Genomic DNA, 20733 nt, shown 5'->3' on the forward strand with positions numbered 1-20733 from the left:
ACACAAACCGTTCCCCTGGGGATTATAGAGGGAGGTGCGGTGGTGAGATATTCCACAATTTTAAAAAAAGCTTTGCATTTCTTTAGAGACCAACTGTGTGCCATTATCTGTAATAAGAACGGAGAGGATACCCTCGTCCCTGAAAAGTTTACCCAAGAACTTGATAGTACTCTCGGTGGTAATGTCATTGGTAAATTCAACCACGAGCCATTTAGAAAAAACATCTACCACAACGATCCCAAACCTGTCACTTTCATGCAACTCACCCATGGGACCGATGAAATATAGACATATGCTGTGCCAGGGTAAACCGGGGTTCACAATATGAGCATTGTCAGATTTGCAACCCACCTTGAGTCTTTTTTCCCCTTCCTTGCAAACTGAACAATTCTCAACCCAATCTAAAACTTGGGCATCAAGGCCAGGTCACCAGAAGTGATTTTTAATGCGCTGTTGAGTGAGAGTTTGGCCAAGGTGCCCTTCGTGTGCTTAAGTTAAGAGCTTTCTCCTGATTCCAAACGGGGGAATAAACTTCTCACCTTTAACTAGAACGTTATCACTGCATAAGGACAGTTCATCTAGAATTGTGACATAGGGGCATACAGGAAGACAACTCTCTCTTCTGGTGCTGGATTTTATGTTTGATTACCTCTTGTAAATTGTGATCATTGACCATCTCACGCTTCCAGTCATTAGCATCGAACACACCCTCACCCACAAAAACTGCATCATCTATGGAAGCCGCGCAATGTCCTCATCGGCCTGTGAAAAGTCAGAACCAGAGCGCCATTCAACCGACAACCTGGAAAGACAATCAGCTTGAATGTTTTTCCAACCTTAGATGTGTTCCACTTGATATTGGAAACGCTGGAGCTTAGCTGCTAATTTGGCAAGTCTCGCAGACCCTTTTCCCGTACCACCAGGAGACAACACTTTGATCAAAGGCTTGTGATCAGTTCTGAAAATAAATTTTCAACTGCCCATGATGCCGCAAGTGCCTCCCTCTCAATAACAGATTAATCTTTTTCTGCATCTGTTAGAGTCCTGGAGACAAAAGCTACTGTTTTTTCACAACCAGATTTATGTTGAGAAAGCATTGCACCCAATCAAGTCGAGCTGGCATCAACAATGAGAATGGATTTGCAGTAGCACATCAAAAGGAGAGTGAACATAAGCATCACATTTTTTTTTTGATGTGTTCAAAACATTCTTGATGTTGAGTATTCCAAACAAAACTAACGCCCTTCTTAAGTAATGAACGCAAGCACGCAGTTTTGTCGGAAACATTTCTTACAAACTTAGAGTAATACTCTATAAGACCCATGAAAGAGCAAAACTAGTCTTTATCAACAGGAGAAGGGGCTAAGCTTAACCCACTGCACAGATCTTTTTTAGGTTTGACACCGGAGGTACTGATGGTGTAACTTAGGTAATCTATCTGATCAACTAGAAATTTACACTTATCTTTATGAAGTGTGAGACCTGATTTGGACAGTCTATCTAAAACAACCCAGAGTATGGAGTTATGTTCTTCAACGGATTGACCGTGAATTAATATTTTGTCCTGGAAATATATGGTGGTGTCAACCCCACTAAAAATGTCAGAGATCATGCGTTGAAAAATTCTGGCGGCTGAATTTAACCCGATGGGCAAACGTGTGAATTGAAACGTGCCCTCTGGGGTAATGAAGGCAGTGAGATGCTTAGAATCTTTGTGTAGTTTGATCTGATGGTATGCGCTCTTGAGATCGAGCTTAGAGAAGTCCTTGGCGCCCTTGAGAGTGGTGACCAGTTTGTTAATGTTGGGGAGTGGAAAGGTATCTGCAACAACACACTGGTTCAAGGAGCGCAAGTCTACACAGAATCTCAACTTGTCATCCGCCTTCTTAGTAATTACGACAGGAGAAATCCAAGGGGAAGCTTCAACAGGCTCTATCACTCCTGCGTCAAGCATCTCTTTGAGATTTTTAATCTCGTATTTTACTACAATGGGTACACGCCTGACTTTATGTTGGAGGGGTATCAAATCTTTTTTAAGTAGTATGAGATGAGCATACCCTTTAGGTTGACCAAGTTCTTCTCTGAAGACTGCATGTGCTTCTTCGAGAATGTTGTCCAAACTCTTATCTTCAATGACCATGACTTGCATGGGAGCCCTCAGATTGACAATGATATGTAAGTTGTATTGGTGTACCCAACCTAAAATGGCTGGGCCATATTCAGATACGTATATTTTTCCTTGAATGTCTCTATGAGAAAAGGAAATATAAGCCTCGAAATACCCAAGAATGTCAATTGGCTCACCCTGATAACCACCAGGAGAAATGTCTTTGGGAAGAAGTGGTTTGTTGCCTCACTTCCCATTAAAAAGACATTTGGGAATGATGGTGAATTTAGACACAGTATCGACCATTAAAGAAACATTACGACCATCAATGGAGAAGACCGCTTTGGGCCTATTCCTTCTCGCCATCTTCATTTTGTACATCATCAGAATCAATAACTAAAATCTTATCACTGTCAAGTACATCACCCTTCCCAACACCATGTACACTAGCAATATTAGAGCGAAATTTGCTTCTACATAAACGGACATAATGGCCCATACAGCCACATTTAGGACATTCCTGCTTGGAAGCGAAACAAAACTTATAGTCAGAGGTGTGTGCGTTGCTGCCACACCTATTGCACATTCTAATGCTAGAAAACGTCTGGCTGGCACCAACAGATTTAGAGTTGAAGGGGTTTTTCACAAATTTTACTCTGTTTTTAATTGTAGCAATTGTGCCAGGTTAGTCATCATCACAGCAGAAGTCACAATGCTCCTGTAAAGAATCTCGTTCACTTCAGGATTGAGATTTCTTTTCTCTAACTCCTTCATGCAGCCTTCGGATTGTTCTACTACCTTGGCAAGGTGTGCTGCCCATAGACGCTTATGGATTTTCTTGTTGTTGCATTGGACGATGAGTTGATCTCTAATCAACTCATCCGTCATTGCTCCAAATTTGCACTTTATTGACATTTCTCTTAGTCTTGAGATAAACTCATCGATAGCCTCCCTTATTTTCTGGTGTTGGATGTAAACTTTGTATCTATTCATTACCAAGTTCTCCTCTTTGGCATATCTCACCTCTAACCTACAAACAGCATATTTGTACTCATCGGGCATTGTTTGGGGAAGGTAGCGAAAAATTTGCTGTCCTTCTTTACCTAATGTACTTAAAAGAAGGGCTTTTTTCCTCTTGGCTGAAAAGTCTTGACCATCAAGGGCATCTAAATAATTTTCAAACATGAGGATCCAATCCTCCCAAGAGAAACTAGGTGGAGCAGGTTGTGCCAAGAAATTGGGGGGTGGAACAACAGAAATGTGAGAAGCAGCAATAATGAGGACGAAAACCCACAAGTAAAGAGATTGGTGCCAGAGGTTGAATATGCCCAATATATCTGAAATACAGAAAACAGGAGTCAAGAGGGTACCTAATTGATAGTAGGTGAGGTGAATGCCCCCCAAAAAAGTAAGCTGAGAGAGTGTGTATCTTTGTAGAAAGGATGAGGATACACAGAACAGGTTTATGAGGTTGGAGGAGTTTAAAAAAAAAAAAAACATTAACTGTGAGGAGAAAGCGTGTATATCGCCAAGGAGGAACACTTGATATGCAAATATCAGTGTAGCACGATATACAACAAGCGTGTATTTCGCCGTCGAGCAAAGGCTAAATGATGAACAGTACCTTAAATAGTCGAGGACGTAAAACAAGACACAACACCTGTGAGTCTCGCTGTGGCTTGTTGCTGCTTGCTTCGGAAACAATTTGCGCTCAATTTGAAGAAGCGCATCGATGTGAAATGTGCTCTCGAACAGAAAGCGCGTCGGTTGCTATGGAAATCAATCAGCTGTGCCAAAGAAAACGTGTTGCGATGCTGACGTGTTGCGTCACCGCGTAGTCTTATCATGGGCGACAGAAGATAAGTCGTGGAGGCGTCGTCAAGGAAGAATGTTGCCAGGATACCGTAGTTAAGAGTCAGTTCTTCTTGGAGACTCTGACGTAATGGTGATGCGTCATGTAGCACTGGCCGGGCTACATGACATCTGACGGGCTGAGCTGAAGCGTCGTGAAGAAAACGTTGCAGAGGGAGGAATCTCCCAGAACAGGCTCACCAAGCTGCAAAACCGAATACTTGCCTTTGACAACAGGCACTGCTGTCCGCTTTCGCCGCGACCTCCGCTTTCTGTTGGGCACTCTGGACAAGAGTGAGAAACGGAGAAGGATGGCTCTGCACGCTGGGGTCTGCATATAGTCGTCGCCAAAATGTAGTAAATGTGGAGACCGGACACTGTGAGTAGAGTAGAAGATCCTTTATTCAAGAGTAGGAGTACGAGAGTGGACTCTTCCAAGCAGGAGGCAGGAGTCTAACTGCCTTGGAACAGAACGCCAACTTAAGGAGAAACATAGAATGGGAATGTGTAAGCATTCTCAAGTAAGTACATTCTGATAAAGACTAGACTGTGTATTACACTATCCACAATCAGATTCTATCTTTTAAACAGAGTGGCAATTCCCCCTCTTTTCTTTTTTCTTATTAATCTCTGAATAGTTACTGAACGATTTTAAACATTATACCCAGGTTCTTTAGAGTGATTCAAATTTTACGAATCTAAGATATATAAATTCTGCCAAAACATCTGCGACGGGTAAATACATTAATGTGTGTTTGAGAATAAGACTTGTTTTTACAATGAGAGGTTTTATTAGTAGGTTCTCATTTAGCTAAGAGCTACTACAGTGTGTCTTTGCCCTAGTGGTTAAAAAATGATTTGGATCCAAGTAGTCCTTACTGAAGTCTCAACATAGTTACTTGTCAACTTGATATTGTGGGCAAATTGCTTTTATGTCCCTGACACCTTGTGAATGTACGCCTCAATGCTTTGCAGAATTTGTTTTGCCATAACTGGAGTTATTTATTTGGGAAACCACTCAACAGTTTGAATATATGTGTAGTGTGGAATAAAAAGTCTTTATTTTTTGTTGTAGACCAAGCCTTTGTGGTATGCACAGGAGCACACCACAGTTAACACCCTTTATCCAGTGCAGAGCCCTTCAAACATCTCAATCACGGAAAGGTCTTGAAGAGTTTTTTGATGACCCAACGAACTGGGGAGAGGCTACCGTCAAATCTGGTGAGCAGCACATATTTTCCTGTAAGTTCTTTTAGCCTTGCATTTAGGCAACGTGGGTTGTGTGAAATCATTTGGGCTCCCAAGTGGACCTGCACTTGCACATCATCCCTGTCTTAATGTTCAGGCTCACTATGTGGACCTTAAAACAGCAGAGCGTGTAGTTTGGTATTACTTCTACAGGCTTCGTCTTGAATCGCTTGCAAGTTGATTGAACACTAATGTTGCGACCACGGCACAGTCTGGACTCTTCCTTTTTCCTGCCACTTTAGCAGCTAGCATAAATGCGATAAGTGCAGAATTGAGGCAGCTTTTGTGAGACACCTGTGCCAGACCTTAACAAGCATTTACAATGCAATGGTCTTGGCCTTGTTAAAGTTAGAGCTGTTGGCATTGCTCATGACATTCTTGTATGTTTTTGTTTTTAAAACATTTATAGAAACGGCATTTTTATTTACAATGTCAATAGCTTAATCGCTCTACAATCCGAGACCTATTGCATTTGCACCCACACACAGAGCCACCCACACATACAGAGCCACACACACAGAGCCACCTACACATACAGAGCCACTCACATAGAGCAACCTACACACAGAGTTACCCCCACCACTCACATAGAGCAACCTATACACAGAGTTACCCCCACACAGAGCCACCCACACACACACAGAGCCTCACACACACACACACACACACAGAGCCTCACACACACACACACACACACTCACACACACACACAGCCTCACACACACACACACACACACACACACACACAGAGCCTCCCACACACACGCACACACACACACACACACACAGGCTCCAACACACACACACACACAGCCTCCCACACACACACACACACACACACACACAGAGCCTCCCCCACACACACAGAGCCAAGAATACAAAGTTACAAGCATTTATGTGCAGCAAGTCACTTAACGATAATACTCAATTTATTAGCCCGTAACAAAGAAAAGCTCAGGCTACCACTAATGAGCTTATTGGGAGGAAAACAAAACCTGAACGAAGCTGACGTTTGCTTAACGCATCAAAGACCGCAACTGCGGAGCATGTGACCGTGAAAGAATTTATCATCTTGTCGGCTGCTGATGCGCGCACCTCAATACTCTGTTGCTCTCACCGCTAGCTAGTAAGCGGGCCGCGTTATGGCAGCAGCATGTCCCTGTTCGGAGAACCACGCTGTGCCTGGCCAAGTCAGTTACTGTCCCACTTAATGCAGACAATGACCTAGGCCGTTGTCGTACTAAACAGCAGTGCAAGGGTGAAAGGTAGGACCGCTGGAATAATGCTATTCTGTTGCCACTCCGTTTACCGCTGTGGTGGAATTACCACACAACCCATGTGCGGCATAACATGCGTATTCACAACAAAATACTAACCGAAATGAATCAAGTGTCTAAAACACGTAAACGTACTTGGGCAGCCGAAGGCCATTCTCAAAGGTGGAGCTTTTTTCCAGCAGCTTACTGCTGTCTCTGGGTGTTAAACTCCTCCCCCCTTCTCGTGTGTGGAAAATAAATACTAGGAGGCGAGAAATTGATCTCGGCCCTACCAATGCACCTAAAGATACTGGAATAGTATAATGCTGGACAGGTTCCACGCCGCAACGATATTTCATTGACAAGGCTACGCCTGGCCACCGAGAATCACCGACACCCAATCTGGAGGATAAGGAGGTAGTTGGAAAACACGACCAGGAAACAGTTTTAGGCTGGGCGGGCTTTTACTGGCCAACAGTGTCGTTTTGCACGAATACTCCTTGAAGTTGATTTTCGGTAAGAACACACACGAGCAATAAATACAAGTAGAACAGCACCATGGTTTTACGGCGCGCATTCGGATATTTAAGATTAAACTAATGTATTTAAATCTTAATGGGGCGGGGGGGGGGTCCGTCGTCAATAGTAAGTTGCTTTGCGCAATGCTCCACTTGCACCGGGGTCGGGTCACCCTTTGTAGGTGGTTCACTTATTTCTACCATAAGGACATAGATACTGCCTTCAAAGCAAGTTGATAGCACCTGTTCGAAACCGGGGCATCAAATTACGGCACATTTGCTCTATAAGAGTCCTTGGGAAGCCATTGAGAGGTTCGAAGTAACATACGCCGCCATTACACGACTTGCTTAATCCGCCATTACAGCGACCGCCCGCCTGCCGCCATTACACGAACAGCACAGCCGCCATTACGCTGAGACGAGACTAAGAGGGAGACTGAAATGGCAGAAAGTCCCTTAACGGCAGCTCGTGCCGCCCGTTTGAGAGAGATAACACCAGTCTATACCATCTTTGCGCTCACCTGCTCGGCTGTCCCACCTGCTCGACTGAAAATCGCAGTGGTATGGCGTAGGCACGCCGGTCTCAAGACTTGACACTACTGTAATACGCAATTTTATAATGCTTCACAATTGAAGCGTAGTCATTGTGCGGATTTCAAAGCCATGCAACGTTGCGATGCATATTGTTGAGTGACTGCGTTTCTAGGCACCTTTAGTCTCGGTAGCTTAAAAACAGCCGCCAACGACTCAGGTAAGATGCGCACAAAATTTATCGTGGTCGGCCACTTACAGCACTCGAAAACCAACGTTATATATTTTCAACATGTGCACAACAATCGGCATAATACCGCAGAACTAACTCTCCCTGTCAGACATTTCTATTATTAACGTAACTGCTTTCTGAAACTAACGCTGTCCTACGGCGACATTGTAATGTTAAACAAGTCTTACGTGCTGCTGCGGCGAGCGAGCCCAGCTGCCAGTCATTGAGGGAATCGCCCTGAACACCACCGCCTTTTTCCGAGGTCAAGCAGAAATGCCTCGGAGAAACGCAGCAGCATTTTCAGATTCGGGGGCGTGTTTTTCTTTCTCTCCTCTTGCCATTGGCTGGAATGTTTACATTCCAGAGGAGAGAAAGAAAGTAAAAAACACGCCCCCGAATCCGAAAAAGACGGGGCTTGTTTGGAGAGACAAAGCTCTTCTCCAATGGCTGACCAGCATTTAAGAGGCCAGCCAATGGACAAGAGGGGAGAAGAGGGGCGGGTTCAAGCCCCTCTTCTGAAAACATTAAATCTCGCGAGCGAGACTGCGCAAGCGCAGCCTTCGCTAGCCGAGCCCTAAAAAGCATGCCAGCTCCTGTTGCTTTACAGCTACCTCTAAATACTGCTTTTCCATAAAAAGGATCAGCTTTGTGTCCCACTTCCATGTAAGACTTTATTTTCTTTTATTTGCTGGCATAGGTGATGCATGGAGTACAGCTCAGCTAAGAGCCAAAAGCAGTGAAGATTTGCATAAACTTTGGTAAGTGCATAGTAAGGATACTAACTTTAAAATGTTTTCTTTATAAACTGCTAACATGTTTTTGTGTACATGTTTCCTCTCTAGGTATGTTCTGCTGAAAGAAAAAAACATGCTTCTCACATTGGAACAGGAATCCAAGAGACAAAGGGTTGCTATGCCAAGTCCAGAACGGTTAGAAAAGGTGATGGCTGCATTTTTATACTGTTTCCTCTTTATTTTTCTTTGAGATATATCTATAGATATAGAGAGAGATAGGTATAGATCTAGATAGCTATAGATCTAGATAGGTATAGATTTAGATAGGTATAGATATATTAATTTGTCCCTGTCAACAATATATGCATATGTTCATATAACACAGCTCCATCGTTGAGGTAGGATAATTTCCATTATTATTCAAAAAAGGCACATCTATTTTTTAGAGCACTGCTAGACCATGTAAATGCCCAGTGAGAAAGCATCCATTTTCAAATAATGAAAAGGCTTTGTGTTTCTTTGTGCAGAGGAATAAGTGACAGTTGTGGGGTCTTACACATGTCTTTGAAAATACCGCAATCATGCATCTAAGAAAAGCTTGCTTACCATGCATATTATTCTGAAAAAAACGTGTTTTAACCAAACACCTTTGGAAGGTAATCAGTGAGTCACTATCCGAACATGGTATAACAGTTCTAGTGCACTAAGTGACAAGAGACCGCTGTGCGTTATATTCATGTTTTGGTGGAATAGCACAATGTTGCATGAAAATGTATCCCAGCTAATTCTCCATATGTAGTATACCACGAAAGAAGAGTAAATCGATAAAAATAAAAAAAAACAATACTGAACAACTTGCTTCCACCTTAGGTCCCAATAAAACTAACACCACCGTAGACTTTTCTGCTAGTTCTGCAGCTATCTTTAAATGTCTTCCCTTCTCCACAGTCCACCATGCAGTTGTTTTTAATTTTTCTTGTATCTATTCCACAGTTTCATGCCCACTGCCCTTCCTCTGCTAAATCCTTTTCCTCCACTTTTCCCTGGTTCCTTCTATACATGATGTTAGGTCTTGTTATGACAAAACACCCGCACCCCTGGTTGGTTTCATCACTTTGTGTCCTTTTCTCGCTTGACAATGGACCACTTTTAAACTGTTGTGGTGCTGGGTTACCAAAAATGAAAATGTACTAAGACGTGTCTCCCTTCCCTCAAACCCATCTGTCTAAAATAAAAACTGCATACCGTCCCCCACAGCTTGGAAACAGGGAATAAAGTGCCGAACTTTGACACAGGCCCATGAAGGTGAAGATGATGCTGGAGGAACACTGAAAACGGTAGTTGCCACTGCTTAATACACTCCTACGGAGGGTCCTGGGTGGAACAAAGAGTTCCTTCTTCCCCAGTGAGAGGTGCTTTGCATGTCTTGACAGTAAACACGCAATACCACAGTTTTCACTGTAGAAAGGCTTGGTCACCCACTTGGTGAGTACAGGATTACACACTTACCCCTCAGCTGTGCTAACTTCTGAACGGTGCGATCAAAGGAGGCAGTCCAAGGTATCAAACAACTTGTTACTTTAAGCCTCGACTTGTATCTCAAGTCGGAATTAATGTAACTTCTACAGTGTGCAGCGTTTGCTAAGCTGCCACCTTGTTTCCTTGAAAATGTTTGTGCCTTCAGGGCACACATGGAGCCTGTTCCAGGAGACCACTTTCGTACCAACGACGCTCAGGAAGAAAAACAACGAGGGCTTGCAGGCCAGGGGGAAGTGTTACCTCTCTTTTGTAGGAAGCCACTTAGACCTCTGCCGACTTGGAAGAAGGACTGCCTTGCTACACCAAGGGACCAGCAAAGAGAGGCTGCACAGTCAGAGTGCTCCTGCTGGCTAGCGAAGAGAGGGGCTGTGTTTGCTGTGTACTGCTGAAGGAGAATCTCTCTCCAGAGTCCAGTCAAGCCAGGCGATACCAAGGGCCAGCTGACTGGCGGCCTGTTCACAGAAGAGAAACATAACAGTTGAAGAAGCTTGTTGGAGCAAGTTGGTAGTCCAAAGTCTTCAAGCCGCTACCACCACCGCCGCCGTGCAGCACCTGGGACCAAGACCCGACACACAAAGTTGCACCCGAGGTGGCTGAGCCCAGGTGTGTTGAGAGTTGCTGGGACCCTCAGAAGGGTTGGCTTGTAACCGCGATGCTGGGCGACTGGTAGTCCAGTAGTGACTGGACTTTGGTCAGACCTGAGAGCACCTTGTGGGACATTGACCCTGCAACCAGGACCCCCACTCCATCTTCGTTGACCATGAAGTACCTGCAGGAAGACCGCTTTGCATCCACAGGATCTTTGGAGCATCTTCAGCATTTTTCATCACTTGCATCAGGACCACTCCCTAGGAATCCATTGCAATTAGGATAAAGTGCCTGGAACTGCTTGAAAACTGCATCTTCTGTGGAGGTAACTGTTCTTGAGGACCTTACTGGACACCCTGACCAGTTCTTTCACTGCCAGAGTTGGTCACCTAACCGCATTGGAGAAGCTAGTCAAGTTAAGCTTGATAACTGGCATTGACAATGTGTGAAATCTAATTATCGATTGAACATCCAGCCAGGTTTTAGTTTCTTTATGAAAAGATGCATTACAAGTTCACCCAAGTAGAACGGACACAGATTATGGCCATCTGCTCATGGAGGGCTGGATAAAGTTGTCAGCACATCAATAAGAAGCACAACAGAGACCACAGTGCAGCATGACCTCTGATAATTAAGTTTGCTCATGATGTTAGAGCCAGTAGTTGAGGAATAACTAATGAGACGTCCCAATGAACTAGGGTATTCATTTTATCTTTAGGAATATGTAATGTGCACCTGCCCCATACATAGAGCAGGAACACGTGCTAAGGTGAAGAAGTACATAAGCATTTATTGATTTTTACATAATCTCAGGCGCGATGCATACAGACTTGTCATTTAAATATCTTAATAGTGATTTTTCCACTTTTCCTGCGCTCTGCTGGTTATGGGTTGAAAATCAATAGAAGATAGGATAAAAACAAAAAGATGGATAAATGGGGAGTTGGGTGTGTGTGTTGTGCTATATCCTCACACCAGCTTTCTCTTTTACAGTAATGAACAGACCGAAACAAAAAGATAAAGTCTGGACTAATCTTTTGTATAAGAGCACATACAGAGGTGGAGGTTAGGTACAGCATGTTGTGTTGCATTGGACAGGGTGTAGGGTCTGCCAGTTTTTCTTTACAATATGTCTGTCTCTGATGTTTGTGGAGCACAGTTGAGGTTCTGTATGATGTTACATTTCCAGGTGGATGATTCTATAGAAAGATTAGACACCGTACTTCAGGAGCGAGAAACCGCTTTACGGCTCTTACAGACTGGCCAAGAAAAGGCAAGACCAGGGGACTGGAGGCGGGACTGCTTCGGAATAACGACATGGTATGTATGTGAGGGGTTGGGAATCGTACTGCATCACTCATACCACACTCTGCTGTTATGTTATCTTCTTTCGAGTTTAGCCTTTTTATGCATTTAAGAATAGAAAGACTGTGTTATGCTGGGTGTAGGGTTCCCCTTCCTGTAATTGTGGATGGCCTTTTCACAGCTCTGAACTTGTCTATTGGGGAGGGGGGGGGGGGTAGACCTTTTATATTGAAATAAATATTTTCTCAAACAGAGGCCTGATCTGTGCATCCTTCTTTAAATATACTTTCTTCAGTTTTTTTCTTCTTCCTTGTGTGTACCGAGAGCTAATGCTGATGATTGGCATTCTGTCTTCAGAAGCAGTTCATTGAATAACTATTTCATCCAGGTCCTGGCAGTAACCTCTTTTAATATGTAGGAACTCAGGCTGCCTCAAAGACTGATGTAGGGCATTCAGCTTAGCATCATCAGATGAAATACTGAAAGGAGGCAAGGACATAGTGGTGTCTGGATCTCATAAACCCATCATGGCTCTATCACCTGTGTATATTTTGGGCCAAGCGCTATCTTTATTTCTGTACCCGTCTTTATTGGGATTAACGCAACATTAAACATCAAACCAGTAGATTAAAATGCCCTGTAAAACATGTAGCACTAGCGGTATCAGGATATACCTGGCTATCCGTTAAACGGAATCAGGTGTGTATTTGGACTGTAAAACACTAGCTGTAGTACTTTCTGCTAGAGCCACCACAACAACTTCAAAGACCATTTTTTTTTAAATCTCATACAAATGTTTCCTAAATATCTCATGGTGTTCACTTGGGTAGTGTTGCACTATGGTGCCTCCTTACACCATAGTTTTGATTCTTGTGTAGGAGGGAAAAGAAGGAATCTGCATTTCACCTTTTGGTTGTAGTCCGGGCAATCACAATTCTGACTTTTTGTCTAATAAGCACAGTACACACTTCAGTTTGAACTGTTATGCCAACCGTTTAAAACATTTAAGACATATAATGGCATTTCCAAATTAAAGGATCACTATGACACTACTGAGTTCACATTTAGGGCGCTCCGCATTGTTCTCCGCTGTAAATATACCTTTTAATACGAGTCTGAGGTATGATTGCCAAGGCTTGGAGGGAATCTGATTGGGTGTGGGTTATTGACACGTGCAGCTGGAGTGTGGGTACACATCTCTGCTCTGATTTATTATTTAGTTCCCTACCAGTGTCTCCGCTACATCTTATCTGACCTCTACTAAGAACGGGCTATTAATTAACTTAGCTTATTATATAGTAAGGAAACCGTTTTTTTAATTTTTTTACCATGCTGTGATAGCATGAAATGTAACAACCATGTCACAGGTGGTAGCAGTAAAGAAACGGCGAGGAACACCTTAAAAGGGTATACTAACAAGATACACATACCTTCCTTAAAATCCGTCAAATATTCCACCCACTATATTTCTCTTAATTTCACAAAAAAGCTGTGCATCTCAATTTAATACTGCCAACCTATCTTTTGGAATGAATATAAACTACCACTGTGAGCGTGCTCCCTATTGACAGATTAGTAAATTGTACATGGGTTCAAATATACGTAATGCAATTGGCTAACCAGAAGACTGCTCTACTAAAACTTTGTTTGGTGTTTTACAGCACCCCAGTATAGGTTTTATTTGATTTCTAACTTTGTGAGAACGGAGATATCCTCTAGCCATTATCGGTGTCTGGGCTTTACTAACTGCTCTGCAGCCAACTCAGTGGATAATTGGTTCGTTCGTTGAGGCATGCTAATCGGCCTCTTTAAGGGTCTTCAGCTGGACCTTCTATCTTAAAAAGTCTTCCACAAAAATACAATCATTGAGCTTTCCATCCCATCATAGATGGATAGGGCATGTCGTATGTTAATCTAGTGGTTTTCAGTTGTTTAGAAATGGATATTTTGATTCCCCTTACATTTTTAGCCTTGAATTTTAGCGATTGCCGATACCTAGAAGACACTGGATTCTTTGCGCAACCAAGTCTGTATGTAATTTAGGCTGAGTAAAGGTCCAGCATCAGGAAATGTGGAACCTACCCTTGCAGAATGGTATCATGTTGCCTTGCTGCATGGCACAAATGCCCCCTCAACCCCTTAGGCCCTCTGTTTCTCTTGGATGGAATGGAGGTTTTAGAAGAAGGATCTCCTCCTTTCACTGGAAAATGCCCTTAACATCTCATGGGATTTCTCACACTTTAAGGAATTTGAAATTCTAAACCACTAGCATTTAGAGTATCTTCTAACAATTATCAACTTAAAGAACATGGCTATGTTGGTAAACATCCATTCCTGTTTCCAAAACCAGATGCCAGGAGATCTACAAGACTATGATCTCGGCATTGCAATTGATCCCAGAGCCTTGGAGCCCCAAATAAGAAGCTGTTGCACATCCCAGGACAAATTGGTTCTAAATATCGGGGAAGATTAGGCTTTTCAGTCTCTCACATGTGGCTAACATTCCTACTGATATCCCAGTATCTCTACAATGTAATTGAATTGAAAGTGCATTTATATAGCGCATACAACCCCTGATGAGGTGTTAAATCACTCTACGGCGACTAGCATGCTACCCGGGAACCTATGTTGCAGGGATTCTGTTCTGGAACAGAACTATGCTTGGAACTATGGGACTGAGTCAATATACCACCTCAGTGTCCATGAGTTCAGGTCCGACTAGTTGGGAGTGCTTCACTTGCCTTCCTAACCTTACAAGAGGAACGAGTGAATTGGCAGTCCCAGAACACAACCCTTTTGACCCTCTCAGGGATCGTGGTAATAGGACACACACTTTCGCTCTCTCACTCGTACTTGTCCACAATCAGAGAACCAGGAGACACGAAGAAAGTTTCAAATATTTATTCAAACTATCGTGCTCTGAAATGCAGTATACATGTCACATTTGGAAAACAAATGCTTAATAAAATACTGTTAGCATTTTAATAATCCGTATACCATGAAAAGCGCCGTAATTTTATAGGATAGTGACCTAAACCCACCCCCTTGTTACTAAAACTTAATGGTTCTATGAAAGATTCCAGGGATTACCGGCAAGACCGCCTACCTTAGCATACGCAGACGCAGTGCTCTTGTCTCAGAACTCATTCCATGTGCCTGTTTATGGCTCATATACTCATCTGTATGATAAGACATGTGTGCGCATAAACAGCTGCATTCTTGTGATCTGTCTAGGTGCTAGTGCCGGGCCAGAAAGAATAACAAGGGGCATTGTTGTCGCAAAACCATATGCAGATTCCGCGTGAAAGTGCAATGTGGCACAAAGGCAAGCGTGTTTATATAGTAACGGGTGCAAAGGAAAATGAGGCCTACAATGTGTACAGTTAGGCTAGCATAGAGTAAACTACAATGGGTCATGCAGGAAACACAACACCTAAAGTTAGTGGTCAGTCCGTTGGTTATTGGGGTTACTCTTGAATATTAAAGGAAAACATTCCATGTATTTACTCCTGTTTCTTTGTAGTACGTTAGTGACTTAGGTGTGATCATTAGAGGGGGCTATGTGAGCAGCAAATACTTGCTGGAATAGACCTTGTTATGGTTTTAAACAAGGACCTTAGGACAGGCAAGCACAAGATCTGAAAGAAACAGTTAGTTATAGATTCCTTAGCTTAGAATTACCCCCAGGCCTTAGACTGGATCCGGAAAGTTTTTCATCAGCAGTACCCCTGCTCGTCTGAAGGTGTCATCGTTTGACTCTGCGTCAGTCGTCGGCGTTGTGGTTGCCGGGATGACGTTGCGGTAGCTACATAGACGCCGCCCACGCACGCAGACGTCAGTTCTTTCTTTTTCCGCGCCAGAAAGCGCAAACCCGGAGAGAGCGGCACCCCCAGTCACTTTTTGACTGAGTTTTTTGCGACCTTTGTCGACTTTGTTTTTGTCTTCGGTCCGGTTTCAAGGCCTGCGGTTCCTGTACTAGACTCATGTCGGTGACGGTTCTGCACCGCGTGTGCCTCTTCTGCCTGGAGCGCAACCATGACCCCAAGTCGTGCTCCGACTTTCGAACCATGGCCCGAAGTCTTTGCAGGAGCGGTCCCGAAAGCTCCTCGAGGCCCGGCAGTTGGCTCCGCATCGCGCAAGGTCCCGGTCACGTGGGAGGCCGAGGGGCCGATCGCGGAGTCACCATCACTCCTCTTCAAAGTCTTCGCACTCTGGGTTGGGTAAGGCTAAGCATAAGAAGAAGTTGAAGAAGCATCGTCGCTCTTCAACTTGCCCATGTCTGTCAGCCGACTTGACGCAGGTGGTGCCTCTTCCACGGCTCCGCGTGCGGAGCCCTTAGGGTTGACTCCGGGCTGACTGGGAGCAACCCCTGCCCAGCTTCGTCAATTTTATGAAGCGATGGACGCCATCTTTGGGCAGCCCTACTCCGCCGGCGCACCTTTGGGCCCCGCGGACTCGGTTGGGGGCCCTAGGCTTTCGACGTCGGCAGTTCTGGCCTCGACGGCCCAGACAGCGTCGACCGCGGCTTCCAACCCGACGTGGATACGGAGTCGGACCGGCGTCGGCTGATGCCGGATCCGGCTCAGATTCGTAATTTTGTCCCTGTGTTCCCCCCCTGGCCATTTTCAGCCAGTTTGGCAGCCAGAGAAGGGTAAGGATGGGGTCTGGGAACCCTTTGACAGACCAGTTGGAGTACGATCCGGACTGGAGAAAGGAACTGGGGGATGCCAGTGGTCTGGATACCTCCCCAGACCTAGGCATGTTGTCTCCTCCTACCATGGCTACGGAGAAGGGAGCGTCATACGCAGTGGTGGTGCGTAGGGTGGCCAAGGCTCTCCACCTCGAGCTTACTACGGTGGCAGTCAAGACTAACCTCCTGACAGAGGTGCTTCAGCTGACAACAAGCTCTTCGGAGCCCCTGCTGCCGTTTAATGAAGCCCTTACGGATATCCTTTTGGGCACGTGGTCCAGGCCCAACACAGGGGCTCCTGTGGACAAGATGATTGCCCGACACCACCTCCCAGCCCCGGGCAACCCCACTTTCCTCTTCCAACACCCCACCCCTGAGAGCTTGGTGGTTCAAGCCTCTACTTCCAAAGACGCCTTTCCTACCGCACCACCGGAAAGGGAATCTAAAAAGCTGGACCACCGTAGGAAGAAAATGTTTTCTTCCACCAGCTTGGGACTGCGTTCGGTAAACACTGCATGTCTGTTGGGCTGTTACACCCATTCTGTGTGGAACACAGTGGCGAAGGTGCTGCCTCAGTGCCCGGAGGAGGCCCGGGCCATACTCTCCCGTGCAGTTGCTGAGGGGAGAGACGCAGCAAAGTTTTCCATCTGCTGTGTGCTGGATACCGGCGACGCACTTGGCAGGGCAATTTTAATGGCAGTAGCCATTCGACGCTATGCCTGGTTGCGTTTGACTGGTTTTTCCCAGGGATGTCCAATCCACACTTATGCCCTTTGATGGCCGTTGCCTTTTCGGCGACAAGGCAGACAACGCGCTAGAGCGCTTTAAGGAATCTCGGGCTACGGCTAGGTACTTGGGTCCGCTGCGCAGTCTGCCTTTTGCCCCTTTCGTGGATACGGAAGGGGTGCCCCACTACGTTCCACCCAGGGCCACAGGCCGGCGCAAGCTGTTCAGCCCCAGCACAGCCGGGGACATGGGAACCACCAGCGTGGTTCTGGCGGCCAGTGAGCAGGCCAGTCCACCACAGCCCCCTCTGCAGCAGCCTCCAAGCCTTCCTAGTCCGACCTTTCAGGGCCACAAACGCCAGTGGGCGGCAGGATCCACCATCACCTCCCCACTGGAGCACCATCACGTCGGACAGGTGGGTTTTGCAAATAGTCCAAAGAGGCTACTCCCTCCCCTTCGAGACTACCCCTCCCTCCATGCCACCTCAGTACCATCGCATGTTGGAGGATCACCTGGCCCTTCTCAAACAGGAAGTTTCGGCACTCTTGCCCAAGGGTGCCATCGAGCGTGTTCCTTCCCCAGAAGTAGGTTGTGGTTGCTTTTCCCACTACTTTCTGGTTCCCAAGAGGGCCTACATCCTATCTTGGATCTCCGGAACGTCAACCGCTTCCTCCGGAAGGAGAAGTTCAAAATGTTGACGCTCGCTCAGGTCTTGACTGTCCTAGACCATGGAGACTGGAATGTAGCGTTGGACTTGCAGGACGCTTACTTTCACATCCCCGTCCTGCTGGCCCATCGGCGTTACCTGCGGTTCACGGTAGGCCACGAGCACTTTCAGTTTACAGTGCTCCCTTTTGGCCTTACCAGCTCCCCTCAGGTGTTCACGAAAGTGACGGCGGTGGTCGCAGCTCATCTGCGCAGATCAGGGGTTCCAGCCTTACCCTATCTCGCCGACTGGCTGTTGAAGGCAGGCTCGCCTCAGGCTGTCGTCTCCCACCTCTAGACTACAGCCGACCTCCTGCATTCGCTGGGGTTCTCCATCAACGTGCCGAAGTCACACCTGACCCCCTCTCAGAAGCTTCTCTTCATCGAAGTAGTTCTTGACACGACGCAGTTTCGGGTTTATCCTCCTGAACAGCGAGTCTGGGATATTAGGGTTATGATTACGATCTTTCAGCCTCTTGCCCAGGTTTGACCGTGAGGCTGCTGGGCCTCATGGCCTCCTGCATCTGGCTGGTAGATCATGCCAGGTGGCATATGCGGGCTCTGCAGTGGCGATCCGTCTTGCACTAAAAGCCTTCCTTCCCTCTGTCCGGGAAGAGTAGTGCAGGTGTTCACGGACAACACCACCGCCATGTGGTACTGCACCAAACAAGGCGGGGGCGGTCGTGAACCCTGTCAGGAGGCCCTCTGCCTCTAGACATGGCTGGAACATCAGGGCATATCCCCGGTGTTTCAACACCTGGCAGGTTCACTGAACGCCAGGGTGGACGAACTCAGCTGCATGATGGATCACGAATGGCATCTTCACTCAGAGGTGGTGCAAGGTCTCTTTCAGCAGCGAGGAGAGCCTTGGTTAGATCTATTCACTGCTGAAGAGAACGCGCAATGTCAGCAATTCTGCACTTTGGAATTTCCAAGGCGGCACTCGCTAGGTGACGTTTTTCTTCGCGAGTGGAGCTGCGGTCTTCTATAAGTCTTTCTGCCTATACCACTTATGCCCGGAGTGCTAAAGAAGATCAAGCGCGACCGGCCCAAGTCATTCTCGTGGCTCCGGATTGGGCACAAAGTTTGGTATTCCGAGCTGCTCAACATGGCCATCGATCCTCCAATCAGACTGCCTCTTCAGGAGGATCGTCTGTCGCAGCAGCAGGGGACGGTCCTCCACCCGAACCTGTCCAGCCTCCACCTCCTTGCGTGGAGATTGAGCGGCGCAGTTGACGTCGTTTGACCTGCCTCCCGAAGTCTGTGATGTAATCTTGGCAGCCATGCGTCCCTCCACTAAGACGGTATACGCCAGCAGATGGAATAAGTTTGTGGTATGGTCCACAGCAAAGACTGTGGATCCTCTTTCTGAGGTTCTCTGATCCTCCTTTCTTTGGCCCAGCAGGGCTCTGCTCTGGGCACTCTTAAGGGCTACTTCTCGGCCATTTCAGCTTTTCTCAGGCTCCCTGATAAGCCTTCTCTTTTCAAGTCCTTGTTGTTGATAGATTTCTTAAGGGCATTACTCCTCTTTTTCCTCCTGTTCCCTTCGTAATGCCCCAGTGGGACTTGAACTTGGTTCTGACATATCTTATGTGTGCTCCCTTTGAGCCATTACATAACTGTCCTCTAAGACTTCTCACTTTGAAAACTGCTTTTCTGGTGGCCATCACCTCTGCATGCAGGGTGAGTGAGCTACAAGCTGTCTTCCAAACCTCCTTTTCTGGCTGTCCATCCGGACAAGGTCATCCTCAGAACTAGAACTTCCTTTCTTCCCAAGGTGGTTACTTCTTTCCACATTGGCCAAACCATCACTTTGCCCACCTTCTTTCCGCCTCTTTCGAAAGAAGAAGAGAGGCTCCACCGTCTGGATGCAAAACGTGCGCTTTCTTTCTACTTGGATCGCACAAAACAATTCCGGGTGGACAACCAGCTCTTTGTTGGTTAAGTGGGCGCTAAGAAAGGTTGGGCCGTGCACAAACGGACCATCGCCAGGTGGGTCATTCTGTGCATCAAGGCCTGCTATTCTTTGTCTAAAAAGGAGCCTCCAGTGGGCTGCGTGCCCATTCCACCAGGGCGACTGCAGCTACTACTGCTTTTGGATGAGGAGTCCACCTAAATGACATCCGTCAGGCAGCTACGTGGGCATCGTTGCACACGTTTACAAGACTTTACTGCCTGGACAGCCTAGTCCGAAGAGACGGCTTCTTTAACCGTTCTGTTCTCCAGGACTTTCTGGTGTGAACTTGGTTCGCAGACCAACGTCTGGGGTTGGTATTTCTGGGGTATCTATTCTAAGGTAAGGAATCTATAACTAACTGTTTCTTTCAGATGAACAAGTTACTTACCTTCGTTAACGATATATCTGTAAGAAACATAGGTTAGTTATAGATTCCTTACCGCCCCACCCATCCTCCCCGTTCTGCGAACTGATTCTTGGGTTAAGGTCATCCTTTCAGGGCGCTAGTTTTGTGCACCAGTGGTCAGTGTCTTGCATGGCTCTGCACTTCTGGTGTGGAAAGTCGTGTACAGAACTGACGTCCGCGCACGAGGGCGGCGTGTATGTAGCTACCGCGATGTCATCACGGCAACCACGACAACGGACCCGGAGTCGACCAACGCCACCTTCCGACGCGCAGGGGTACTGCTGACAAACTTTCCGGATCCAGTCTGACGCCTGGGGGTAATTCTAAGGTAAGGAATCTA

At 46.2% G+C, this 20733-nt stretch overlaps 1 protein-coding gene across 1 annotated transcript in view; it reads left to right on the forward strand.

The window, feature by feature from the left end:
- MRPL47 (mitochondrial ribosomal protein L47) overlaps positions 1–20733 on the forward strand; it is a 50430-nt gene that overhangs the window by 23179 nt on the left and 6518 nt on the right. Inside the window, exons 2-5 of the mRNA XM_085635389.1 lie at positions 5034–5179; positions 8441–8501; positions 8586–8682; positions 11794–11924. Coding sequence (XP_085491515.1) covers positions 5034–5179; positions 8441–8501; positions 8586–8682; positions 11794–11924 — 435 coding nt within the window. The remainder of the gene's footprint in view (positions 1–5033; positions 5180–8440; positions 8502–8585; positions 8683–11793; positions 11925–20733) is intronic.

The sequence above is a fragment of the Triturus cristatus genome, chromosome 11, assembly GCF_964204655.1.
Source record: "Triturus cristatus chromosome 11, aTriCri1.1, whole genome shotgun sequence".
Lineage (NCBI taxonomy): Eukaryota > Metazoa > Chordata > Amphibia > Caudata > Salamandridae > Triturus > Triturus cristatus.